Source organism: Mustela putorius, unplaced genomic scaffold (assembly GCF_011764305.1).
Source record: "Mustela putorius furo isolate JIRA1106 unplaced genomic scaffold, ASM1176430v1.1 tig00000174_pilon_pilon_pilon, whole genome shotgun sequence".
NCBI lineage: Eukaryota > Metazoa > Chordata > Mammalia > Carnivora > Mustelidae > Mustela > Mustela putorius.
Genome location: NW_025421304.1, coordinates 40,468,622 through 40,496,282, shown reverse-complemented (window position 1 = coordinate 40,496,282; position 27,661 = coordinate 40,468,622). Strand labels below are relative to the sequence as shown.

Sequence of the window (27,661 nt, the reverse complement as noted above, 5' to 3'; positions counted from 1 at the left end):
TCCCTCTCTCTCTCTCTGCCTGCCTCTCCATCTACTTGTGATTTCTCTCTGTCAAATAAATAAATAAAATCTTTAAAAAAAAAAAAAAAAAAAGATGAAAAAACTTCAAGTTCAGAGAACTAACTGCCCAAGATCCCATGAACAGAAGATAAAGCCAGGATTAGAACCTGCGGCTTGGGGCTACCCCAAAAATAACACATGAAGAGTTAAGGTACAATAAAATTTAAGGAAAAATGGGGCGTGTCGGGCGCCCTGCTCAGCAGGAAGCCTGCTTCTCTGCCTCCTACTCCCCATGTTTGTGCTCCCTCTCTCATTTGTCTCTCTTTCACTCTCTCTGTGTCAAATAAATAAAATCTTAAAAAAAAAAAACTAAAGGCAGACAAATACAATGGGACGCAGGGTAACTTGCCAGAAGAAAGGACACAGTCTTCAAAGGAGTCCAGAAGGAGGAGGAAGTGACAAACCTGGAAAAAGAGAGTGGGAACGAATGGTCCTCCCAGATGGGATGGTAATGAACTCTGGACCATCCTCTGAAAGTTCATTTTCCTCCTTCCCTTCACCAGCTCAGAAGGCGGACACACACCCACACCCAGCTCTAGCGGGGAGCCTGACCTGGCACGCCACCCTCCTGCCCACAGTGCTTGGTTCAAGGGAGACCCAGAGGACACAAACCGCAGGATACAGTCAGGAACTCTGGAACACACAAGCACTCTCTCGTTCTGGCTGGTGTGGTGTCGGCTGGACACGACACTGAAGTCTGCATCTGCTGTGACCATGGTGTCATTTGGAGGAGAACTAGCTTTAGGAAAATGCTGCCACAACAGAAGTGAGAAGAAACCAGGTTCTCAAAGACACCCCTGGACTGACTCAGCAGACCAGCCCTGAAGCCCAGCCTCCCTCTGGGATTTCGAGCTCCATGAGCCCCGATATCTCCAGTATACAGCGCAAGCCAGTTCGAGCCGGCCTTTCTTTTACTCGTTATCAAAAACACCCAAAGCCAAGAAGGAATGAAGTGGGTAAAGCAGGAGATAAAAGGCTTCGTTCAGGAGCAGCACCCGGGGTTCCACAGCAAGTGGGAGCAGTCCAAAAGCCAAAACAAGGTTAATATGAAACTAAGCCCTAGTCATTGCTTCCCTACACAGAATGGCCTCCACCTTCCTCTCCATTTGCCAAAATCCTCTTACACCGTCAAGGCTACTCATCACTCATCTCCTTCACTCTCTGAATTACTGGTGCAGAACTTAACACGCGCGCTGCACAACTGCTCGGCACTTAGCTGCACATCTCAGGACGTGCCCTGGCTGTTCCCTAGGCCTCAAGCACGTGCTTAGTCACCCGCTGCCACACAGGTTAAGAGCACTTCAGTTACCTTCCCGGATAGCTCGAGCAGCAACTAAAACAGGTGGCCTTCACCAAACATTAACCAGCTTACTGACAAGTATTTTATGAAAGAGCTTTCTCAATCTTTCTCAAGTATTTCATGTGTATAACTTGCCTCTGAACAAATCAGTATGCAGTTTTAAAATCCAAACACTCAGGGGCACCGGGGTAACCCAGCCTGTTAAATGTCTGCTCAGGTGATGATCCCCGGTGATTCCGGAGTCCTGGGATCGAGCCCTGCCTCAGGCTCTCTCTGCTCAGCGGCAAGCCGGCTTCTCCCTCTCCCTCTGTCTCTCCCCCTTGCTCATGCTATCTCTACTCCTTCTCTCTCTCAAATAAATAAAATCTTTTTTTTTAATTAAAAAACAAATCCAAAAAGTAAAAAAACTTCATGTTTCCAGGGCGCCTGACTGGATCCGCCGGTAGAGCACGAGACTCTTGATCTTGGAGCTGTGCATTTGAGCCCCGCACTGGGTGTAGAGACTACTTAAAAATAAAATCGGGGGGGGGGGGGGGACCTTCATTTTAAATTACCACTAATTACTTAGTATTAATTATTAGCAAAATATATCTCCCCCCACACCCAAAATAATGATTTAAATTCACCTTTCAGTTTACTTCAATGCTTTAAGTAGTCACGGGAAATAATTCCCAATCAGAAACAACTAAAAAATGTATCCAAAAACTGCCCATCGCTGCTTTTGTTGTTGTTGTTTAAAATTTTTATTTATTTGTCAGAGAGAGAAAGCACAAGCAGGGGGAGCAGGAGGCAGACGGAGAAGCAGGTTCCCTGCTGAGCAATGATCCTGATGTGGGACTTGATCCCAGGACCCTGAGATCATGACCAGATCAGAAGGCTGACGCCTAACCCACCAAACGGCCCAGGCGCCGCCCAGGACTGTTGTTAGTATGTATAAAACAACTTGTGAATCTACGCAGTATTTAAATACTGAAGAAAAGTTTAATAATGGAGAACAGTCACAACATAAGTTGGAAAAAACACTTAACTGAAACACAGAGCGTTCCATGACAGAATAAAATACATTATTAAAATAAATTACAATGAAGCTGCCTGGCTCCCTCCACATCCCGTTTGGTCACCCAAAGCCTCGTCTCCCCTCAGTGCCTCTCTGCGTCTCAGCCTCCGCACTCTGAACCGCAGGCGGCCACCACAGCACTCTCTCTGAAATGGGAATGTCAGTTTGGTCCTGGGCACAGCCTGCCATGACTCCTCAAGAGAAAGGGTCCCCTCAGAGCGTACGAGAGCTCCGGCTCTGGCACTCACCTGCACCCAGCCTCCTCAGCAAGTCCTCCCAGGGCCTGGCGGCTGTGCTCACTGGGGGGTCCCACACCCCAGTGCACCTGGGGCTTCTCTCCGGCCTGGAAGACTTCTCAGGACCTCCAGAGTCTCGGCTTTACCAACTGTCTCCCCAACAAACTGCAGTTACTCACTCTGGATGGGAACAGCTCACTAGTCCCTCCCACACTCAGCCGTGAACTCCCTCAGTGCGCGGTCGGTGCGGTACCCTTCACCTGTGTGTTCCTTAATACACGCTTACCAAGCGCTGGTCTGTTCTAGGCCCTGGAGATGATCACTGAACAAAACAAAGAAATCCCCGCTCTCAACAAACTTCTGCTCGTCTCTGACATACAGTCAGGCGCTCTGCCTGGGAAGGCTGACAGCTCTGTGGCTCCTGAAACGGGGGAATGCGCAGCATCTGCTCTGACCAGGTCAACAAAGGACGGCTGCCAGGGCCCACTAACTGGGCACAGCAGAGGGGCGCTGAAAGCACTGCACTGGCATCAGTAACTGTCCTCTGATCGCAGGATTCCATTCACTGAGAAACCACCCAGAAAATGAAACAAAATACCTTATCATCTGATAGAGAGGTCAGTCACCTGGACTCAAGAAACTACACAACAGAGATAAAGAGAATAATGAAAAGCCTTGAAAGCAGCTTAGAAGGCACCCATGCTTTTTTTTTTTTTTTTTTTAAGTAACCTCTACACCCAATATGGGGCTTGAACTCACAGCCCTAAGATCAAGAAGTACTGCTCCACGAACTGAGCCAAGTGACCTACCCATTCGTTCTTCTTTTTACAAGATTTTATTTATTTATTTGACAGAGAGAGAGCAAGCGTGCACACCACACACACAAGCAGGGGGATCAACAGAGGGAGAAGGAGATGTACCTCAGTCCCAGGACCCCGAGATCACGACCTGAGGCAAAGGCGGACACTCAACTGACTGAGCCTCCCAGGCACTGCCACCCCCCCCCTTTTTTTAAGATTTTATTTATTTATTTGACAGAGAGAGATCACAAGTAGGCAGAGAGGCAGGCAGAGAGAGAAAGGGGAAGCAGGCTCCCCGCCGAGCAGAGAGCCCAATGCGGGGGGGCTCAATCCCAGGACCCTGGGACCCTGGGAGCCCAAGGCAGAGGCTTTAACCCACTGAGCCACCCAGGCGTCCCCGCCCACTCATCCTTAATGCAGAAATTATAATCAATCTGAATACTTCAGCAGCAGCCTACCCTTCTTATTCAGGTCCCATTACTAGAACGTATTTCTATGGAGAACCAATCTGTCCCTCATGGTTCTGCACGCCGTGGTCCTGAACTTCATTTCCAGAATGAGAAACACCAAAACAACCCCATATGCAATCCTGAACAAAGTGAATGACAACCAGGTGTTCTGTTTATTTCCTCCAACTGGCCCCTCCAATAAGTCACTTATCCACTGCACACACAGCAGAGGCAAGACGCTGTGCTGACAGCAGAGGTGCTGGAAGAGAACCAGACCTCAAGAAAGCCTTCCTGGGCCACTGGGTCACTCCCAGGGTCCTTATTTTACTTCAGAGCACCTGCCAAGGCTCTAGTTAGACAATCACAAGTGTGGTGTTCCGTCCACCAGGCAGGGCCCTCTCTGGGCACATTGCCCATACAGGGCCTGGAAGCCTGCAGGCCTCCATGGACGGCTGACTGACTGGCAGAGGAAACACAGGGCATCTCCAAAATCAAAGTCCACCGCGGCCCTGTCGCTCACTGCGCACATCACAAACATGGCATTCCTCTCCTCTCACAGGACAATGAAGGACTCACAAAGCTAATTCAAATCTATGTTTTCACCCAAAAAGAAATCAATGTCAAAGAAGGAAAATGACAACATACTTAGAAAAAAAAGCCTATTTGTTCAATGTGTGCCTTGGGATAAAGGTAAACTCTCTGCAAACTCAGCTGTGGTAATTCTGTGTCCAAGACTAGTCACTGCTAGGATACTGCTACAGTGTCATCGTGTGTGAAGTTCAAGTTATAGTCAGCTAAGCTTCCAGCCAAAACATAGAAAATACTTTTCCGATTAAAAAACAAAAACAAAAACCAAACCTCTCTCTTCCCCCTTTCTCACTGAACACTACTCAAGTTAAAATTTAAATTTGTGTTCCTGGCACTTAACTCATAATACAGTTGTGGCATGGAAAAGCCAAGAGTTCAGTAAGAAGATAGAACCAAGAGAAGAGAACCAAATTATTTATTTTTTAAGATTGTATTTATTTGTGTGTGTGACAGAGAAAGAGACAGCACACGCGCACAAGCAGTGTGGGCAGCAGGCAGAGGGAGAAGCAGGCTCCCCACCAAGCAAGGAGCCCAACTCAGGACTCGATCCCAGGACCCCAGGATCATGATCCAAGCCAAAGGCAGACACTTAACAGACTGAGCCACCCAAGTATCCCAAGAGTAATTATTTTAGGGACACCTGGGTGGCTCGGTCCGCTGAACACATGACTCCTCCTTTCAGCTCAGGTCATGATCTTCGGGTCGTGGGACAGAGCCCTGAGTTGGGCTCCACGCTCCGCATGTAGCCTGCCTGAGACTGTCTCCCTCGCCCTCTGTCCTTCTCCCCACTCTCTCTTGATCTCTCTCCCTCTCTCAGCCTCTAAGTTAATAAATAAAATCTTAAAAAAAAAAAAAAAGGTAATTATTTTAGCACGTTTGTGGAGAACTGGAGAAAAGAATTTCCTAAACTGACAAATCCATGACCAGCAACAAAAGAAGGTACCAAGAATTTCTGAAAACAGACTGGCTTAATACTGTACATACAACCTCAGAGAAATTTTGATGACGACCGGACTTCAGGATGAATTAGAAAGTTCAGCCCAGCTCTCTGGGACATCAGATGGACCCAGCTCCAATGAGCCGCACCATCCACACTGGGTTCTACCCACAGCAGGGCTACAGCTCTAGGGAATGTATCTGTACTTAGATACTTTGTAACATACAAACCTTACCAACCTCCCTAGCACAGGGCAAGAGCTGGATAACCATTGCTGGAAAGGACTTAATGAGAAATGTCCATTTGAAGACCCGATGTGACAGATCTTCAAAGGGGCAAAGTTTTCAGGGTTTTCATGCTGGTTCCATTCCCACAGTTCATTCCACTCAGTGCTAAAATCAGACAACGCGGCCCTCACGGCAGTACATGCACATATTCTTGCTGCTGTTCACACCTAACCTACACAAGAGAAGTTTAAAAATTTTATCCAAAGTATGACTTAGTGAATCCTCTCCGTGGTAAAGTGCTCAACAGGTTAAGTGCAACACGCTGGCAAGAAAGCCACATGGAAGCTTTGAACCCTGAGCGCGGTATCTGCGATATCCACGCGGGAACTGCCTAAAAGCCACATGCGGGGGCCTGCCCGGAGGTTTGGCTGGCCCTCGGGGTGCCAGAGGATTTCCAAAGGAGAAGACAATGACCAAGAGTCACAACATAAGAAATACCACCACACAAAATGACTCTAAATTTCGAACATCTACTACGAAAGGACGGAAGGGAACCAGTTCAACCTATTAACCGCACTAAGTCACCTCACAGTTGTGGGATACTACCAGTGACATGTGTTTCTTATATTTTCTTTATTTCCTAGGATTGAAAGGAAAGAACAAATGCTTGTTTTTAAAGGTGACCCCCCCAAAATAAAATGAAGAATGTCCCCAAATGGCCTTCCTTAACACAGCTATCCAATTATCACTGAGGACAGTCAAGAGCTATTTGCCTTGGATTAATCCGCCTCAGATGTCCCGAAAAGAATGCCCTACTTTTTCCCCCCTCAAAGGTTTGGGTTTTAACATGTTTGGGGTGAAGTTAGTGAAGAGAACATTCCCAGGTCTGGAGGACAGCCAAGAGGGAAACCTCTGACAGCCCATGAAGGACCTCAACGAGCCCCTGGAAACCATCTCCACCAGCAATGCCACACAAAGTGGTACCACCGCTTTTTTAAAACCTGTGGTTTTTGTTACAAAAAACTGTGGGTTCCCACAGACCCCCATCTGCTTACAAGATGAAAGGCAGTCTTTGACTTGGACTCTCTCAAGGTCCTTCAGCTCTGCTCGGACCCCTGCCCCACCACTTCACCCTAAACATGATTTCAGCCACAACCCTCTCCCAGGTTCCTAAACATGCCTCGGTTTCGGCACTGTGTTCCTCTGCATGCTCTTTCCCATATGCCCTTTGTCCTCATGCTTCTCTGCCCAAATGTCACCTTTTTAGAAGAGACCTTTTCCCAGCTTCCCAACACTCACTCTTCCTGCTCAATCCATCTTACACCCAAGTATCTCTTGACCATGCCACCTCTCTCCGCTGCACGATCCCTCTTTTTTTAAAAAGATTTTATTTATTTCCAGAGAAAGCCCCAGCACACACACGCGCACAAGCAGGGGGAGCAGCAGGCAGAGGGAGAAGCGGGCTACCAGCTGGGCAAGGAGCCCGAAACAGGACTCCATCTGGGCACACCGGGATCATGACCTGAGCTGAAAGCAGACACTTGACTGACCGAGCCACCCAGGCAGCCCCACGGCACTCTCCCTAAACAGAATTCCAGAAACCCTCTTACCTGATCTCCCCATGACCACTGTGACCCCATGATACCAAGTCTATTCTGCACGGGGCTCTCAGAGTGAGCCTGCTCTGCAACGTGCCCATGTGGTTCCATGCTGTATGAGCCCCTCCTTCCATGTTTTTCTCAGGATAAACACATTAACACCTAAGAAACCCTACAAGGTCGGATAGACACTGGTCTGCCTCTCCTCTCCGGCACTGAGCTCTGCGTACACAGGCTTTCTCCGAGTTCTCTTAGGCGCTCTGAACACCCTCCAGCCACAGGGTCAGTGCGCAGGCAGTCCGCAGTGTCTCACACTGTGCATCTCCCCTAAGGCGCCACTGCCAGGGAAACACATCCTTGACTTCCCCAAGCCAACAGTGTCCCCTTCCTTTGGGACACGCTTCTCAGCTTGGAACTACACGTGCATTACTGTGATTATCTGATCAGCAACTGTGTCCCTCGCCAGACAGTAAGCTCCCTGGTAGGAGGCACAACGCTTGTTTTTACGTGTCGCCCCATCCTCAGTGCCTGATGCACAGCGCCTTTCAATAACTATTCGCTGAATGAACGAATGAATGAATGAATGAATGAATGAATGAAAATTCGCGGCCATGTTCTTCACATTTCCATTAGAGGAGTTACCACAGAAACCAGGATTCACTGATTAGCCCGTTTCGCTCCCCTCTGCTACTCTGTGAACTTTTTCTAAAGCACCGGAACTCTCTTCAGCTCTATATTCCTAATGCCCAGGCGCCACAGATTTTTGTTTGAACAATCACAAAAGATACAAAGTCCTTTACATGTGGTTCTGAATAAAAGTGTCTGATAGCCTGCAAAATAATCAAACAGAATGCTACCCCAGGAAGGCCTGATTTTGCATTTTATTAGAGTCAGAGGTGGTTTAATGCTGTTGTCTCTGGGGAGAAGGATCTGAGGTGGGCAATGGAAGAGTGTTTTATTTTTTGCCATTGTAGCGCTTGGATTAAAACAAAGGGGGAGGAGAAGAAAACCTGATTTTAACAGAAGACAGGAGAAAACCCAGGCTAATAACCAATGCCCCCACTATTCACTCAAGCTGGTGACCTACCCATCTCTCCAACTAAGAAATGGTTCATCCTCTCTATAATCTTCTCTAGTGAAGAGGGGGGCCAAGAAACAAGAATCTGAGTGTGATTAACATCTTTTCACTATAGAAACTAGATGGCACGGCTGCTTTAACTGAGGAGTTGAATTCTTCAAAAAACCATTTCTTTAAAAAAAAGGGGGGGGGGACATTTTATTACTCAGAAATTTCTAGAGCACCTCCACAATTCTCGATATACTTTAACCTCCAGAACATCTGCTCCATTCCCTGGAAAAATCAGATAAAAAGAAAACTTACTGTGCTTGAAGAGATGCCTTCAAAATTTTTTGAAACAAGATTTGCCCCCAAACAGTTCAGTTCAGTGACCGTCTGTTTAGACACACCATACAATGGAACAACAATAAAAACGCCCAGCAGAAAAAAGCACAAAAACCCCTGGAGTTTGTCTTTAAAAAAATCAATAAGGACACACCCCCCACAAAATTTAGTAATGAGTAACATATTAGCAACTATCAGTAAGATTCCCGTCTTTAACCTTTACAGCTGAGGTGCGGGCACCTGGGTGGCTCAGCCAGCGGAGCACCCAACTCTTGATTTTGGCTCAGGTCATGATCTCGGGGTCCTGGGATGGAGCCCCAAGTCAGACTCCACGCTCAGCAGAGTCTGTTTCTCTCCTCCCCCTGCTCATGCACGTACATGTGCACACACTCTCTCTCAAATTAGTAAAAACTTTAAACATTTCTATTTTTATTTCATGCATTCACTCATTCCGTAAACTTTCGCTGAGGAAGTGCTATGGCAAAGTCACCATGTGAAGCACTATGTCTTTGCCAGTCTCTTTTAGAAAAGCAATTTGACAAAGCAGAAAAAACAAAGAATTTGGAAGTCCAAAGACCTGCTTGTGAGGCCCTCATCACACACTTAACAGCCATGGGACTTCATCACAAGGTGCCAGAGTCTCACTTCATTCATCTGTAAAATGATGGTGACACCACACTGCAGAGTGGCCCAAAGGATCAAACAAACTACGGCACTTTATGAACTATGAAGTTTACACACAGCACAACATTCCTCAAATGCTGATTACTGCAACAGTTAGTGTTTTATTAATAATATGTTCTTCTTCGTCCAATGACGGAATCCACTCAGAAGACCCACTTCAGGTCTCAAATAAATATATGCATCTTGGCAGCCATCAAACTGGGATTACTACTTAAAGTATCAAGAGACATACTTTACAACCCCGGGGGAGACTCTCAAAAACCCCAGAAGAGGGGTGCCTGGGTGGCTCAGCCAGTTAAGCTTCTGCCTTCAGCCCAGGTCATGATCCCACCATCCTGAATTTTCTTGGGATCAAACCCTCCATGGGCTTCCTGCTCAGAAGGGAGTGTGCTTCTCCCTCCCACCACTCTTGTGCTCTTCCTCTGGCACACTCTCTTTCTCAAATAAACAAAATCTTTAAAAAAAAAAAAACCTCCAGAATTCAATTTTACCATTAAATTATCTTCTATTCCCCCTAAAGCTTCAATGCGTCCTATCAAAAGGAAAGAAAAATTAAGACTTTAAGAATGGGTAGAGTATTTTAATGCCATAAGATGAAAGTCTCAAGAGAGACACTGCTTCTCTAGAATTATGTCTAAAATAGAGGAAACCCAAAAAACACTAGAAATCCTCTTAACAGTTATTAAAATACCAAATAAATTCACAAGTTAATTAGTTCTAACTAAATTTAAATGACTATAATAAAATTTAAAGTGCACTCCTTATATCCAAGGCAAAGGATGTCATCCTGTTTCTGTGACAAGTGCAGTGAACGATGCGGACAGTAACTCGTTACACAAAAGGCAAATCAAAATTTTCTACACAGAATCATCTTACATGTTCTTAACCAACTCCATTTAACAAGGCCTGTGGCTGGCAAATGTAACTTATACAGACACAGAGCTTTATTCGATACATTTACAACAGGAGTATTTTTTGACATGTACTCATATCCCAAAACCACCCCTTTCTGTGGAGAGTGGGAGACCTAAGCGGAGAAAACAGTCTGGATTGACGTGTGATGTGTCCCCAACTCCAGCACAACCAGCAGGTCTCATCTCAGAACAACAGCTGGGGGGGGGGGGCAACACATCCACCACTCACGGCACCCCACCCTTCCCACCCCAGCCAGCAAGCGGTCTGCATACAGCACAGGGAGTCGAAAACATTTTCTTTTTTAAAGATTTATTTATTTGAGAACAAGAGAGAGCGCGCGCGCGAACAAGCAGGAGGGGGAGAGAGGGAATCTCAAGCAGGTTCCATGCTGAGCACAGAATCCCACACAGGGCTTGATCTCACGACCCTGAGACTGTGACCTAAGCTGAAACCAAGAGTTGGATGTGTAACCAACTGCACCACCCAGGAGCCCCGAAAGAATTTTCCTCCTAAAACAAGAACAAACGGCGAAACAAAATGAGGGAAGAAGGGAAAAAGACAACTAGATGTAAAAATCAAGCACTGAAAGTACAAGAGTGGGGATTCCAGCCTTCCTACTGGGGCTCCTTTCACTTGTAGTGCGCCAGCTGTGAGACTCTTGAATCAGACAGTGCAGGCTGAGGAGATGTCCCTCCAGCCAATACCAAAAACATAAATTAAGAATGAAGCTGAAAAGGCGCCTGTGTGGCTAGTGGGTTAAAGCCTCTGCCTTCGGCTCAGGTCATGATCCCAGCGTACTATGATCGAGCCCCACGTCGGGCTCTCTGCTCAGCGGAGAGCCTGCTTCCCTTCTGCTCTCTCTGCCTGCCTGTGATCTGTCAAATAAATAGATAAAATCTTTTAAAAAAAGAAGAAGAACGAAACTGAAGAAGGATAACCCATAAAGCTGCAGCCAGAGCCCAGAAGGGAGAAGTCCGAGAACCCCCGAGTAGCCAGCAGGAGCATGGCAGGCACTCGGCGGCAGGCACCAGGGCAACACTCCCTGCACACACCATCTACCAGTTCTCCAGTAAGCCAGAAAAGGAAACACTGGGAGAATATGCTCTAACCCTCTCTGCACCACCTTGTTCTCCCAGTCCTAAACCACACCTCTAGGGTCTCTACACCTTACCTACTCTATTGCCAGAAGAGGACAAATGGAGGAACATGTGTGTCAAGACAGGGCAGAATGGAGCTATTAGCCAACAGCTTCTGGTTTCTCAGGTCTTCTGCTGAAATGGGGTCATGCCTGAGGGGCTTTCAGAGAGTCAGAAAAGAACCAGCTCATGAACAGTCTACACTTTGAAGATCCACATCCAGGTTTATGACAGATTCTACAATGTCTAATCCTTAAAACAACGACCATAGGGGCGCCTGGGTGGCTCAGTGGGTTAAGCCACTGCCTTCGGCTCAGGTCATGATCTCAGGGTCCTGGGATCGAGTCCCGCATTGGGCTCTCTGCTCGGCGGGGAGCCTGCTTCCCTCTCTCTCTCTGCCTGCCTCTCAGTGTACTTGTGATTTCTCTCTGTCAAATAAATAAATAAAATCTTTAAAAAAAAAAAAAACAATGACCATGAAATACCCCACCAGCTACCTTTTATGTCGCCTACACTAGTTCTTAATTCGGTCTGTAATGACAAAAATGGTCACGAACAGACCTCTGGGGGGGATCACTTCAATAAATGGGCAAACTGCAATCCAAGCACATGTGAGTCTTTGGGAGTGAACATCTACACTGCTGAAGTAGCGCTGAAGAGACAAAGGACAGTGATTCAGTGGCCCAAGGCCAGTAAAGCCCACTGCCGACAGATCTATCTGTTTGTACCGCTGTGATTCTTGCATGGGAGGCGATCAACGGAAATGTGACTGCCTGATCACGAATCCGAAAGCGAGTTCTTCCTACAATTGCAGACTTAGTACACTATCCCTAAGAAATGTCCTCAGCAACCACCTTTAATGATCCGCTTGAAAAACCAGATCCATTAACAGCGAATACTCACACATCTGAAATCAGTAAAAACACAAAGACAAACAAAAAAGAACTGTGATATAACAAATAATTCAAGTAGAGATGATACTTTTCTCAACTACGTTAATATTATTCTCTGAACGTGGCACAAAGTAAACGTGCCACTAGATTTGTCATTGAATAATCATTAACCCTTATGACCCTTTCCTCCTGTCCGTCTTCCTATGTGAACCACTACAGAAATCACGCGGACTGCACATAAAAGTGCACTGGAATGTATGTCCTAACTTTTGCTCTAGAAACGAATTTCGAACAAGGCAGGTCCGCTTAGCATTCACTGTAATTTCAGTGAATAGTGGTCCCAAGGAGACAGCTCGAGAGCCAGAGGGCTCAGCCCTGGCTCCGCCTCATCTGAGGCTCCGTAAACCACAGCGGCAACTGTCAACTCACAAACTTTAAATGGCATGTCTAGTCTTAGGACACGTTTCAGTATTTTGCTGTCACTGTGAAAGGAAAATCAGGATCTCCAAACATCCTGCATTTCAGATCATTTTATTTAATTCAGCTGCTCACTATGTGAGACTCCAATAAAAATGTATCTTTTGAGAATTACTAATAGAGCTGTCAGTTATAAACAGATACTCAACGACAGAGTAACACTCTGCCATATGCTGTAAATTGGATCCAAGAAATTCCATAGTATAAAAAGTGGGGGCCCCACTACTGTTCGGAAATGAAAAGACTGGAGAGAGCCGGCTTCAGAGGACCAGGACAGAAGCCGGTGTGATATTCAAACACCGGGTAGGAGGCGCTGTTGAGGGAATTTCACTACAAGTTCAATGACCACAAAAATCTCTTCTGGTTTAAGGAAGAACTGCTCATTTCAAACTAATTATCCCAAATCATTTCATCAGACAACAAATATTCATAAATGAGAGATGTACTCACACTTCAACGGAAAAGTTCATCCTTTGTGTTTGTTAAAATGTTGAAAGCTACTGGCATTAGAAATGTTTCCAAGTTCTGCACTGGTTCACTTCAATCCAGGGAACAAGGTTCAATCAGTAATATGGAAACAGGATATGATCTATATAAATTTTCAAAACTGTACCTGTAACAATTCAATTTTAATATAAAACCCTTACTATTAACCTGTGATTGTCATTCCCAATCGTAAACAAGTACTACCCCAACACCGTGCTTATTAGCACATGGTAAGTTATCACCGCTGAATGAATGACCACCACTGACTCTGCAGGATCCCCAGGACGGAAGGAAACTGAACGAAAACAAATTTCTTAAAATACTCAGCCTGACTCACGCAGGATACAATCATGAAAACCTGCCACATGATTTCATTACTTGTTTTTATTACTATTCTTTTAAAAAGAAAATTAAGAGAAATCAAACAAAGGATTACTTTGCCGCCTTCTCTATGCTACAGCTTAAAATCGCTCTTAAAAATACACCCAACAAAAGAATAAACTCAGAAAGTTGCTAACATTTATGTTGAGCTAACTTCGTCCACTGCCATTTTCTAAAGATGTGTATAGGCAATAGTGTAGTATAAAACGTAAATACTAGGACAATGAATGCAAACGAAATTACAATTAAGTCTACGTATTGTTGCTGCTAATTACCATTTCAACCAATCTGCATTGTAATGGACTGAACTAGGGGCATCTGGCTGGCTCAGTCGGTGGAGGGTGCAACTCTTGATCCTCAGGGTTGTGAGTTCAAGCCCCACAGTGGCTGTAGAGGCTACTTACAAAAATAAAACCTTGAAAAAAATAAATAATGGACTGAATTATCCCTAATCATGCTTTCTTCGTTTCCGAAAATCACTGTGTGTATTACATTACACATCAGTCCACAATCAATCTTGTACCGTGTTTTTACTAATTTTAATGAGCTATTCACATTAATATTTAAGTCCTGAATGCGGCAAATACCAAACCTCTTAAGAAAACATTTCAATTATACCTGTGTAAAAATTATTCAAATATTAAACCTCTTTTTTGTGTTCAAAGAACTATCCTAAACATTCACAAAAGCAGATGTACAAGTGAACAGAAAGTTAAAGGAGGAAACTTCTACCGCAAACTACAGTACCAAAAATATGACGGAATTCCAGATTCCTGTAGGATCTCATTTAAAAAAAAAAAAAAAAGGCTTTAAATTTCTCGCGTTTTAAATTTCACGACACGCACTAATTACAATAGCTATGAAAATCGACTTCACTTCCCAGAGAGCGAGAAAAACCAACAGCCTAGAGAGGGTTCGTATTTACCGGCCACCAGTTTTCCCAGCAGCTACTTTGTTTCACCTTCCAGTATTTCACTCGAAAGCACCCTGCGATGGTATAAAGTGCCGTAATTTCTAGAAATTGGACGTCAAAAAGCAGAGGTCTAAAACAAACTTGAAAGGTACTAATACCCCCCGAGTGACTATAATGGGGGGGGGGGCTCGACTCTACACGTACACCTCCCCGGAAGAGAAGGGTGCGTGCTCCCCTTCCTCGCGCAACGGCGTTATTGTGCGCGGCCCTAAACTTTAGAGACAGCTGAGCCCCGGCGCGCTGGCGTTAGCCCGGCGGAGACGATTCGTGCAGAAGATGTCACTCTGAGGCAAGTCCAAGTACGGTCCTGGCGACTCAATGTCCAGTTCTCTCTGCAACAGTAACCCAAGGCTGCTCCTCGGGGACTCGAGCCCACGAAGCAGAAGAGCAGCAAGCCCCCCGCGGTCCATCACGCTGAGGAAGCGACCTGTGGGGGCATGGGGGCAGCGGGGCACCCCCACACCTTGGGGTCCCACTCCGCGCGGAGGGGCGAGCCAAGGGCCTGGAGGGGCCCTGACGCTGCGGGGCCTCCCGAAGCCCCCCGGCTGCCTCTCTGGGGCGTCCAGGGCCCCCTCCGCACCCCCGGCTCCCCCGCGGTCCACTCGGGGGTTAACCCCTTCGCGCCCCCCGCGCCCTCCGCAGGCGGCCCGGCGCCCCTCCAAGCTGCTCCCCCGCGGCAGGACCCTGAGGGCTCCGCGCGGGGCGGCGGCGGGCGGCCGGGGCGCGGCGGCGGCGGGAGGCCGGGGCCTAGTCCGGGGCAGCGTGTCCCGGCGCCCTCCCCCACTCCCACACGCTCGCTCCGGGCGGGGTGCGCCCGCCCGCCCCGGCGCCGCCCGCCGCGGCTCGGGGCGGCTCCCGCCCAGGACGCGGGCCGCCGGCTACCTGCGGGCTGCGGAGGGCCATGGCGACCCGTTTCAATGAGCCTCGGCGCTCGTCCGACTCCTCACGCTGCTTCCCCCGCCGCCGCCATCTTCTCGCCCGCACATACACACTCGCATCGGCCGCCGCGCCTGCGCACTGGCCGCGCGCCGCGGGGCGCGGGGAGGCCGGGCGCGCCGGGAGCGTGCTGCGCATGCGCGGCCGACAGGTGGGCGTGCGCGGCGGGAGCCGGCCCGGTGGCGTCTGGGTCCGCGCCCCTCGGCGCTGCGGGCGGCTGGGCCGCGCACTGGGGGGCCGCGGGGTGCGGCTGCGGTGCGGCGGGGGGAAAGCACAGGGTACGCAGGGGATGACGCCAAAGCGCCCAGCCGGCCCGGGCTCCTCACCTAGTGGGAAGCCGCCTGGGACCTGCGTGAGACTCGGGACCGTCCGGAGCCTGAGGCCGGCCCGGGCCCGGGAGCCGTAGGGTCTCCCTAGGCCGGGGTCTCGCGAGGGAGCGCCGGAGGTCCCGGAGCAGTTGCCCTGCCGACGGCGATGACACTGCCGCCCGTTCATTCATTTGTGCAGGCTCACTCCCTGCGCGTCGCGCGCCCACCCCGAGCCACGCCTATCGCCGGGCGGTGGAGGAGATCCCAACCGAACTCGGCTCTGGGGCCTGGCCGACCGGGAGCGCCCGGGAAGCGCTGCCTGGCACACGCGCGCGTGCACGGTCGCAGTCGGATCGACCTCGGGGTCACCGACCCCAGAAGCAGGGGGCCCCCTGCGCGACCGCGCAGTTTCCCGTCGGGTGTGGCCCCTCTCCGAGCCTGGGACTGCAGGCAAGCCCCCTCCCTCCCTCAGCTTTGTCTCCCTCGCCTGCGAATGAGACGAATGCAGTTTCTTAAAGGGTTTCGGGGAGGATCATATTAGATGAGTGTGAACAAAGTGGCCAAAAGAGCCAGCTCCCCCTCCCCCCAAAAAAGTAGCTTCTGAGATTATGACTCACACCCCTTATCCTGGGTCTCACTTGCTCCACGCGTCCACGGCCAGCTAGGGCCAGACCCCGTGCTGAGCTGCAGAGATGAACAGTAAGAGCCATTGCTACCTTGTTAGGACAGAGGGCCCGGTGTTTTCAAAAATGGGACACCGTGAAAAATATCGGGGGGTGGGGGGGGGGGAGAGACTGCTCTAAAGTATAACCAAAAATATAACCAAATACAATCTTGACGGGATCCTGGTGTGTTTTTTAAGCGAGGAGATACCTTTTGACAATCAGGAATTCGAGTATGGCTTGCTCTTGTAATTGTAATGGTATACTAATCGTTGCGCACGTGTGAAAGAATGTTCTTATTGTTCAAATATGCCTCGGAAGAATTTAGGGATGAATGTCATAATGCCTGTGAGTTCTTTTTTAATGGTTCAACAAAAAACAGTGTATAAAGACAGACAACTCCACATAGAGAAAAAGCAAATGAGGTAGATGTGAACAATTGGGTCAAAGGGGTACTCTCGACTTTTCCTTTTCTGTAGGTTTGAGAAAGTATATAACGAAAAGCTGGGGGAGCCATATACTATTGTATCCATGCTATGGTTACAACAGAAAAATTTTATCTGCCTGTGGATAAAGTCAAAGGGATATAAAAACCCAGTGATGGCTTAGGATGGTGGATGTCTGATTTTTATTTTTTGAACAATACATAAAAATTAAGTAGGATCTAATTCTGATTTTCAAATCACTCACAGAGATATTAATGCATGGTTTCAACACAAGGAGGTAGATGGTAAAAAGAAAATATTAGCAGTTACTCTGGGCCCCATAATGCTGACTAGGCCCTAGTATTTGCAACCACTGTAGGGGCACTGGAGGAACCCAGAGTCCACACAGATCTGAATTAAAATCCTGACTCCTCACTCACTGGTTGTGTGAACGTCAGCAGGATACATAACCTTGCTGTGAATCTTTGTAAATAGAGATATGGTTGGCAAAATAATACCAGCCCCTCTTCCTATCCCAAAGATGTCTACATGACCTCACATGACAAAAAGGACTTTGCAGATGTGATTATATCAAAGACCTTGAGAGGAAGAGATCAATCGATTATCTGGGTGGTCCCAGGTAAGCACAGGGATCCTTACAAGGGAAAGAGGGAGGCCAGAGAGTCAAACAATCAGACAAGGAAATGTGGCAACAGAAGCAGAGTTGGGGGAGAGAAAGATTGATCTGAGAGTGAGATTGTTCTTATGCTGCTGGCTTTGAAGGTGGAGGAAGGGGCCAGGAACCGATGAATGCAGGCAGCCTCTAGAAGCTGGAAAACACAAGGAAACATTTCCTCCCAGTTGTTCCGGAAGGAACCTAGCCTTGCCCACACCTGGGTTTTAGAATGTCTTCTGACCTACAAAATTATAAAATAATCATTTGTAAACCAGCAAATTTGTGATCATTTGTTACAGCAACAATAAGAAATTAACACAAAGGGGACGCCTGGGTGGCTCAGCTGGTTAAGCAGCTGCCTTCAGCTCAGGTCATGATCCCAGCGTCCTGGGATCGAGTCCCACATCGGGCTCCTTGCTCAGCAGGGAGCCTGCTTCTCCCTCTGCCTCTGCCTGCCATTCTGTCTGCCTGTGCTCGCTCTCTCTCCCTCTCTCTCTCTGTTAAAAAAAAAAAAAAAAAATCTTTAAATAAATAAATAAGAAATTAACACAAGGAATAATACCACCTACTCTGCAAACATGTTGGCAGGAGGAAATGAAGTAATGGCTCAGCAAGTGGAACATGGGGCCTGGCAGTTTCTAACTACTGTTCAACAAACAGAAGGGACTTTTTGTTCTATCTAGGGAGGGCGTAAGCGTTCTGCAAAGAGGTAACATTTGAGCTAAGTCTTGAGTAGTATGTGTGGAGATGGGACCCACATTTCCCCATCTCTGCCCAGCAGAGAGGGGCACCTGGGTGGCTCAGTGGAATAAGCATCTGCCTTCGGCTCAGGTCCTGATCTCGGGGTCCTGGGATTGAGTCCTGCATCAGGCTCCCTGCTCAGTGGGAAGTCTGCTTGTCACTCTCCCTCTGCCCCTAACCCCCATTCATGCTCTCTCTCTCCAATAAATAAATAAAATCTTTTAAAAATGAATAAATAATTACACCGATGGAGATACATGGTCTGACAAGCAGGAGTTAATTCCTGGATCCCAGAGGACAGACTATTTCTATTAGGCCTTTCCTACCTGGAAAGTTCTTTTCTGGAATTCTGATAGCGTGGAGGACTACAAACTAGCTGTATGGCCTTAGGCAAATACATAACCTCTCTGGGTCTGAAAACTGGAAGAAACAATACCTGGCAGAGATCTAGTGAAAATGAATATAGTAACAAGATAACATAGGTCATTTGGTTGATAAAACATCCAGCAAACAGCGAGAGCCCAGTAAACACCGGAAACTATCATTACCCCCAGACTCCTTGCAAAAGAAAGTGATGTTTGCACAGGAAGGATGTAGCGCATTTGATGGGATTTATTCAAGCTTTCAAACAAAAATTGGAATTTGGGGAAACATATCCACCATTATGAGCTGGGCAGGCAGCTTCCCAGTACTTAAAGATTTTTCTGGTGGGATTGGTGGTGATAGTAACAAGTGCGATTTTTTTTAATAATGAATAATGGAACATTTCAGCATTTGGAAGACCTGCATAACTCAGTGAATCAATATTTTCCAATGATCCATGTGGGGTATTATAAAATCATGCATGAGTAAAAGATCCATTCAAGACAAACCAATGGATTTTAATCTAACAGAGTACAAAAAAAAGTTCACTGATATGATTTCACATTCCGCTTTGCAGTTTTTCTCTAAGAAATCTGTCCACTGGGGCACCTGGGTACCTCAGTGGGTTAAAGCCTCTGCCTTTGGCTCAGGCCATGATTCCAGGGTCCTGGGATCAAGCCCCGCATCAGGCTCTCTGCTCAGCGGGGAGCCTGTTTCCTCCTCTCTCTCTCTCTCTCTCTCTCTGTCTGCCTCTCTGCCTACTTGTGATCTCTGCCTGTCAAATAAATAAATAAAATCTTAAAAAAAAAAAAAAAGAAATCTGTCTACTTTGGGCAGTGATAAAAAAAAATACCACAATTATCTAAAAACATCACTCCTAAAATAAATAAATTAATTAATAATAAAACAATAAAATAAAATAGATTAAACAATAAAAACATCACTCCTTTTGAGGAATACACTTTTTTTATGATTTTATTTATTTATTTAACAGACAGATATCACAAGTAGGCAGAGAGAGACTGAGAAGCAGGCTCCCCGCTGAGCAGAGAGCCCCTGGTGGGACTCAATCCCAGGACCCTGGGGTCATGACCAGAGCCAAAGACAGAGGCTTTAACCCACTGAGCCACCCAGGCCCCCAAGGAATCCACTTTTTAGGAAAATACCCCTCCATTCCTTTCCTAACCACATTCTGTGTGTGAGGCTGGATTTTCTTCACAGACCTCAATCAGAGCAACATATCACTACCGACTGAATTCAGCCGCAGATGTGGGAACTCAGTTGTTTTCCTTTAAGCCAGACATTAAAGAGCTTTGCAAAAGTCCACCATATGGGGTCCCTGGGTGGCTCAGTCAATTAAGCAATACTCTGGGTCTCAGCCCCGGGTCTGGATATCAGGGTCGTGAGTTCAAACCCTGCATTGGGCTCCATGTGGCGTGTGGAGTCTACTTAAAAAAAAGAATCTACCATAGTGCCATCTTCTCACCCAAAATTATTTACTTTGGAAAGTAGTTTTTTTTTTTTTTTTTAATTAAAAAAAATGTTACGGGGTGGGCTTTGGTGGCTCTGTCAGTTAAGCATCTGACTTCAGCTCAGGTCATGTTCTCAAGGTCCTGGGATCGAGCCCACGTTGGGCTCCCTGCTCAAATGAGAGTCGGCCTCTCCTTCTGCCCCTCCCACTACTCATGCTCTCTCTCTCTCTCACATAAATAAGTAAAATCTTTTAAAAATATATTATTTTTATGTTGACATACACTGCATTTATGATTAATACATTTCTTGACTTCTTCTTTAAATGTCTCGGTTTTCATTCCTAAATGGAAAGGAGCGATAAGCATCATTTACAAAAATAAAGTCTTTCTGAGAGTCAGCAGTAATTCTGAAGAATGTAAAGAAGTTTGAAAATGACGGCTCCCCAACCCCAGGCAGGCTGCCTCTGTGCTTGGCTTATCTGCCTGGAATCTGCTTTCTCCTCACTCAGCTCTCTGATGGCCGCCATCTCTGAAAGGAGGTCTCTGGCCGCTCTGCTCCTAACGGCCACCTCTCCACCTGTTATCCGGCTTTATTTGTCTCCAAAGCACTCACTGAGAGCTGTGAGTCTGTGGCATCTTTACTTTATGTGTGGATCCTCTGTCTCCTCCCCTAGGACCCTAAGCTCCGGGAAGCCCAGGGCTAGATCCTATTCCCTCATATTTTCCCAGCATCTACAACAGTTTTAAACATTTGGTAGGCACTCAATACATATTTTTTGAATGAGTGAATGAATGAATGGCCTCATTTAATTCTCACAAGACCCAGCGAGGTGGATGCTATTGTCTTCCCTGTTTTAGAGCTGGGGAAACCAGAAGAATCCAAGCGACCTGCCTAGACTTGCACCTCTAATAAGTGGGGCAGCTTGAGATGAAAAACATGGGTGTGTCATATGCAGAATTGGGATCTTATTCGGAAATTGAGTCAAGCCAAGTACCATACAAAGGCATTTTTGAGACAACGTAGGAGTATAAGTGAGGCGTGGAGGAGACCATGGAATTACTTATTAGAAAATGTGTGAGGTGTGCTGGTGGGATCGAGGTTCTGTTGGAAAATACCCCTTCCGGTTTGGGGAGGTGGACGCTCTAGTACACAGGGATGAACTCTGTGAGGGATGATACTTTAAAATATTTGAGGAAAGCACAGAAAGAAGAAAGAAGATGGGGCAAACATGGCTGTCGGCAGCTGTAGATGGTGAGATGTGGGGGTGTCCAGGTACACGGAGAAGCCGGCGGGAAGATGTGCCGGAGGGAAACCCCAGTAGGGGTAAGGGGAACGGGAGGGGGCTGGCCAAGGTGGGAGCCTGCAGACTGGGCTGTGGGGTGGTCCCCTCGGAGCAGAGGGGGACCAAGAAGGGCTGAGTAGGAGTCGTCTGTGGCTACAGCTCGGTCTTCAAAAGTTTCCGTTGGTGGCGGGTTGCGCCTGGGTGGCTCAGTTGTTAAGCGGCTGCCTTCGGCTCAGGCCATGATCCTAGGGTCCTGGGATCGAGCCCCACATTGGGCTCCCTGCTCAGTGGGGAGCCTGCTTCTCCCTCTCCCACTCTCCCTGCTTGTGTTCCCTCTCTCGCTGTGTATCTCTCTGTCAAATAAATAAATAAAATCTTTAAAAAAATAATAAAATGAGACTTCATTTGGGACCATCGAGGAGCCCCTGAACCACGTATCTCATCAGGGGGTCCCACATCTCTCAGGAAAGAACTTGCCTAGTGTGAATGTTCCAGGGCTGCTGCAACAAGCTATCACAGACCAGGGGCTCAACCAACGGGAAATTTGTCCTCTCACAGCCTCGGAGGCCACAAGTCTGGAATCAAGGTGTGGGGAAGCAGGTGTAGGCTCCTTCTGGAAGCTCCGGGGAGAATTTGCCCCAGGCTTCCCTCCACTCTCTGGGGTTGGCATGCCTTGGCTTGCGGCCGCGTGGCGCCCATCGCTGGCCCCTGGGTCACGTGGTCTTCTGCTGTGGGACTCTGTCTCTGTGTCCCTTCATAAAACCGACACAGAGGACTTGTCATCCCGAGCCCAGAGGAACCTCAGGAGGTGCCCTTGACACCCTGACTGTGGCTCACTCCACAGGACCCCTCTCGTGAAACCCGTTCAGTACTAAACGCTAAGGCCACACTCTGCCAGGCCGCCCTGGGAGCACACGGGGACCCAGACAGCCAGCTCCTAGCCTGTGCACTGGCCGTGGCATCCTGAGCGTGCCCACTTACCTTTTCATTTCTTCTCGTTCTCTTGCTCTCCCTCTTGTTTTTGGTGGCGGAACTCTTAGAGTTGAAGTGTTTCAAGGATCCATACGACACAGCTCCTCACTCACACATTGTCCTTATGCCCCTGTCCCCACCCTCCCCCAGGTGTGACACAGCCCCAGACGAGGATGCCACCACAGTCAGGGCTGAGACCCTGCTAAGGGAGGACAGTGAGGACAAGGCGGGGAAGAACCGCCGCTCTGCTTTGCATCTTCAACACTGAAGGCAAGCCCCCTGGAGACTGGCGCCGGACCCCTGATTTTCCAGAGCTCCGGGTCCCAGGTAATGGGGACGGTCCTGCCCGCCGCACAGGATGGATCCCGGGATCGGCTGAGACATGAATGCGACGCGACTCCAGTCTCGTAAAATGAGCCACTAACCACGGGGCACTCGCATTAGTAATGAATTCAAGTGGCAACGTTGCAATTTGATGCCTTTCATTTGTCTCGGTCCAGGCCCCCTTATGAGCCTGCCCTTTTCTTTCCCAGCCAGCCAAGAAGTGCTTGTTTTTCATTGACTTTCAGCTAACTTGGGTTTTTCTTGTCTGCCAGACAGACAGCTCAGAGTGTGTGTGTGTGTGGGGGGGGGAACACCACCATCACATTCTTCCAATGTCTCGTAGCCTACAAAAATAAGTATATTGATCCTGTCCCTCCTCTGCTCAGGACCCTCCACTGGCCCTGCCTCCCATCTTCTCCTCCTCCTGCCCCAGGACCTTAGCACTTCCTCATCTAACCACCTGGAATGTCCTCCCCACATGCCCATGGCTACTCCCTCACTCTCATGAGGACTTCTCTGCTTCCCCTTGATAAAGCGGAATGCCCCCCCCAATGCCCCCCCCAACTGCTTATCCTCTTCCTGTTTCTTTCTTCGCCCGAGGACATATCCCTCCCATACCCATATTTAATCTATTTTCTTTAATGTATGTCTCGGCCCTAAAATGAAAAACAGCTCCATGAAAGCAGAGTAGAGCCCAGGACAACACCTGTCACCTAAGCTTTCCATAAATATGTATTGATTTAATTAACACAATTTATTAATTGGGCTAATGAGCCCAAATGGGGTCTCTGGAGAGACTAGACAAGTCACTTTCTTTACCTGGGGATTCTTTAGGGACACTTGGAGGATGTGCCCAAATTTCCAAGATCGCTTTTATCTCTTGACAACCATTACTTCCAAGCAAACATCAAGATTTTGACTCTTCATCTGTTAGTTCCAAGCCTGTTTTTTACTTTTTTCTTTTTTCCACTTGAGATGTGCTCTAAAGCCTACTGGCCTTTAGCTCCACCGCACTCAAAGTGACCCTAGGGATTTCTTCCTGCGTTGACACCCCCAGAGCCATCTGGGTGGAAGATTACAGGCAGCTGCCCATTCTCTGACATTCTGCCTTGAGACATGGAGTCCGCTTCCCTGTCCTGGAACTGCTGGCCCCAGGACTTGCTTTGACCAGCAGAATGTAGTGCAAGCGACACTGTCTGTGTTCCAAGGCTGAGGCTTTCTCTCAAGTACTTGGAGGATTTCTTCATGGAGCTCAGCCCCTGTGGGGTAAGAAGCCTGAGCGACATGGAGAGGTCACATGAGGGAGAATGAGATGTTCCTGCCCTACCCCTCAGCTGGGCCCGCAGCCCACGGCCACATCTACTGGCAGCCACGTGCGGGAGCCCCCTGGGATGTCCCAACCCAGTTGAGACCCCAGATGACCACAGCCCCAGCTCTTGCTGCACAGAGAAAAGAAGAGCCCAGTGGAGCCCACCACATCGTAGGAGCTAAGTTGTGGTGGTTGTGTTAAGCTGCTATATTTCTGGTGACCAGTCACACAGTCATAAATAATCAGATGCCGTGGTCTATTGGGGCCGCCCTACCAGAATCACGTAAGTTTGTAATTCTGGATAGCTTATAAAGAGTAAAAATACATTTCTCACAGGGCTGGGGTCTGCGAAGTCCAAGATTTAGACACTAATGGGTTCCATGTCCGAGGAGGCTCCGTTTCCTGGTTCCCAGATGGCACCTGTACTCTGTCTTCGCAGATGGAGAAGGGAGCGAGCTCCCGGGGTTTCCCTGATCAGGGACTAACCCCACCCACTAGGCTCCATCCTCGTGAGTCACTTCCCAAAGGCCCCACCTCCTAACTCCATCACACTGGGTGGGTAGGATTTCGACACATGGGTTTGGTGGGGGGAGTATAGAGGAACGTTCAGTCTATAGCAGCAAACAGTCTCTAAACACACACAGAACATATTCCCGGGCGTCTGCATGGCTCAGTGAGTCGAGCAACAGACTCTTGTTATCTACTCAGGTCATGATCTCAGGGTCGTGTGATCGAGCCCCCAGAAGGTCTCTGAGCTCAACACGGAGTCTGCTTGAGACTCCCTGCCCCATTCATGCTTGTACTGTCTCTCTCAAACAAATTAATTAATTAAATCTTAAATGAAACAAAGCAGGCACCCAGTGCCTCAGTGAGTTAAGATCCCAACTCCTGATTTTGGCTCAGGTCCTGATCTCAGGGTCCTGGGATGGAGCGCCGCCTCAGGCTCTGGGCTCCAGGCTCTGGGCTCGGTGGGGGTCTGCTTCTCTTCTTCTCCCTTTGCCCCTCCCCCACTCACAGGCACTTGGCCTTGCCTGCCTGCCCTCTCTCTCCCTGTAAATAAAATGAATAAAATCTTTTTTAAAAACTCCAGAGAAAAATAATAAAAAGAATGACAATGATGATGATGGTAAATAAACATAACCCCCTGAGTTTTTGCCTTTTGTTTTTACTTAAATTTTAAAAACACGGATGCCAGACCCAATCCTAGACCAGTCAGCCGAAGTCAAAGTCTCCAGATGTGGGCCTGGGCACAGGTATTTTCTGAACCTCCCCCTGCCCCATGCCCCACACTGTGCTAACAGGCAGCCTGGACAGAGAACCCCCACCGGAGCCCTCTGGCCTTGCCCTGGTGTGCACAGGCTGGCCGGCCACTAGAGGCGACAAGAGCTCTTACAGCTCCGTAGCTCAGCAGTGCCCTTTCCTCTGTCTAAAACGCCCTTCCTGGGGCGCCTGGGTGGTTCAGTGGGTTAAGCATCTGCCTTCAGCTCAGGTCATGATCTCAGGGTCCTAGGCTCAAGCCCCACATCAGGCTCCCTGCTTAGCAGGGAGCCTGCTTCCCCCCCCCTCTCTGCCTGCCTCTCTGCCTACTTGTGATCTCTGTCAAATTAAAAAAAAAAAAAAAAATCCTAAAAAAAAGTCATTTAAAAATAATAATAATAAATAAAAATTAAACGCCCCTCCCTAACACTCCAGGCTAGCAAACTCCTGCTGATTCATGGTGTACGTCCCAGCCCAGCATTCCTGGAAACCACATAAGCTTTGGATTCAGGTCCTGCCACTGATTCACCGTGTGAACTTGGATGAAGTACTTTGCATTTCCAAACCTCAGTGTCTTCACCCGTGAAATGGAGCTAATTAATGCCAGGAGGGATTGTGTAGAGCTGTTCGGGCCAAGTATCTGGTATAGTGCTGGGTCCTTTGCATGAACTCACTCAACACAAGAGAGTAGTAGTGGCGGGGAGGAGTCCTTGTCATTGTAGTAGAAACGGTAGTAAAGCGAGTAATAGTGTGTAGTGGCCAAAGAGAAGTACTGGTCTGCCCTGCACCCTAGTCCCTTTCTGGAATAATCTGGCTCCTTCCAGCAGGTGGCTTTCCCAGCTAAGCAGAGGTTGTTTCTCATCAGGTGGGCTCAGTGCTTGGTGCATGGAGGTCCCTGGTCCAACTGGTCAATCGACGCCCTCCCGGGATATACCAGAGCCACCAAGAGAAATGTGCACCATCACGGGGCCACACGCTCAGTGCCAAGGCTTCTAGTGTGCTCGTGTGAGGTGTCTGCTTCTGATGAAGCCAAGCAGATGTCAGCAGAGGTGAAAGAGGGGGAGAGACAGACAGACAGACAGACAGAGAGGGAAGGAGAGCGGGAAAGGAGAGGAGGGATGACGGGGGAGAGACAGAGTGCAGGAGACAACGACAGAGGCAGAGAGAAGCTTGACAATGTTACTTCTACCCCCGGGGACCCCCATCCTGAAACTCAACTGAGACCCTCCCACACCCCACCTTTAAACTTCTGCTACTTTGGATGAGGACCCTGTCTCTGGCCACCAAATTGGCCATAAATATGTTGTTATCACTTCTGTGCAAGCATCATTTTCAGCAGGTTAAAGCTGTGACCTCGTGGAAATACATGGCGAGCCATGTCAGGGTCTCACTTAGCTCAGGATCGAGGGAAGCAGCAGAATGGGAAGGGGGTTCAGGGGAGGACACACGAGACTGAAGTTGATTAGGTTAATGAAAGGAAGAAAATTGTTGAGGCCGACCTGGAACAGTTAATGCCCCATGAGGCAATAAGATACTCACATTTCAGGCTACATTTTCTTCCAGACGTAACTCATTCTCGTCAATATGGGACAAAAATCATCAGTAACTTACTAGTACTCTACTAGTTAACATCTCACCCGAAGAGTCTAGGCCCTAATAGTAAGTAGTAAGTCAAACACGAAGACCTTTCCCCAGAGCAGTAAACTTCCACAGCCTACAGGGGCCGAATAACCACCACTTTATGTAAATAAAGTTTTATTAGAACATGGTCATGCCCATGTGTTTACATGCTGTCTGCGGCTGATTTCCTCTGGGAACAGCAGAACTGAGGACCTGCGGCAGAGACTGTCCGGCCCACCAAGTGCAAAATCATTACTATCAGGTTTTCTCCAGGAAAGTTCCCTAACCCTTGGCCTAGGGCTGTGGTTCTCAAAGTGGGGTCCCTGAATGTAAGCACCAGCAACGGGTCATTGTCAGAAATGTCAATACTGGAGCTCCCTCCGGATTCAGGTCCCTGAATCAAAAAGTCCAAAGGCAGGCTCTCCAGGGTCCTTATGCCTCAGAGAGTCAGGTGAGCTCTGAGCAGACATGAGGACGTTGCGTGAGTAGTCAGATGTGACATCAGAAGGTCATTCAGTGTTCCAAGTTCAGAATAATTTTTCCCTTTTTTTTTTTTTCAAGATTTATTTAATTATTTGAGAGAGAGAGAGAACATAAGCAATGAAAGGAGCAGAGGGAGACGGAGAGATCATCTCCAGCAGACTCTGCACTCAGCATGGGCCCGAGGCAGGGCTTGGCCCCCGGACCCTGAGATCATGACCTGAGCTGAAACCA

At 48.2% G+C, this 27,661-nt stretch overlaps 1 protein-coding gene across 1 annotated transcript in view; it reads right to left on the bottom strand.

Moving 5' to 3' along the window:
- USP10 (ubiquitin specific peptidase 10) overlaps positions 1–15,688 on the bottom strand; it is a 69,022-nt gene extending 53,334 nt beyond the window's left edge. The window contains exon 1 of the mRNA XM_045076380.1: positions 15,482–15,688. Within this exon, the coding sequence (XP_044932315.1) occupies positions 15,482–15,673 (192 nt within the window). The 5' untranslated portion in view covers positions 15,674–15,688. The remainder of the gene's footprint in view (positions 1–15,481) is intronic.
- Between the last annotated feature and the right edge of the window lie 11,973 nt (positions 15,689–27,661).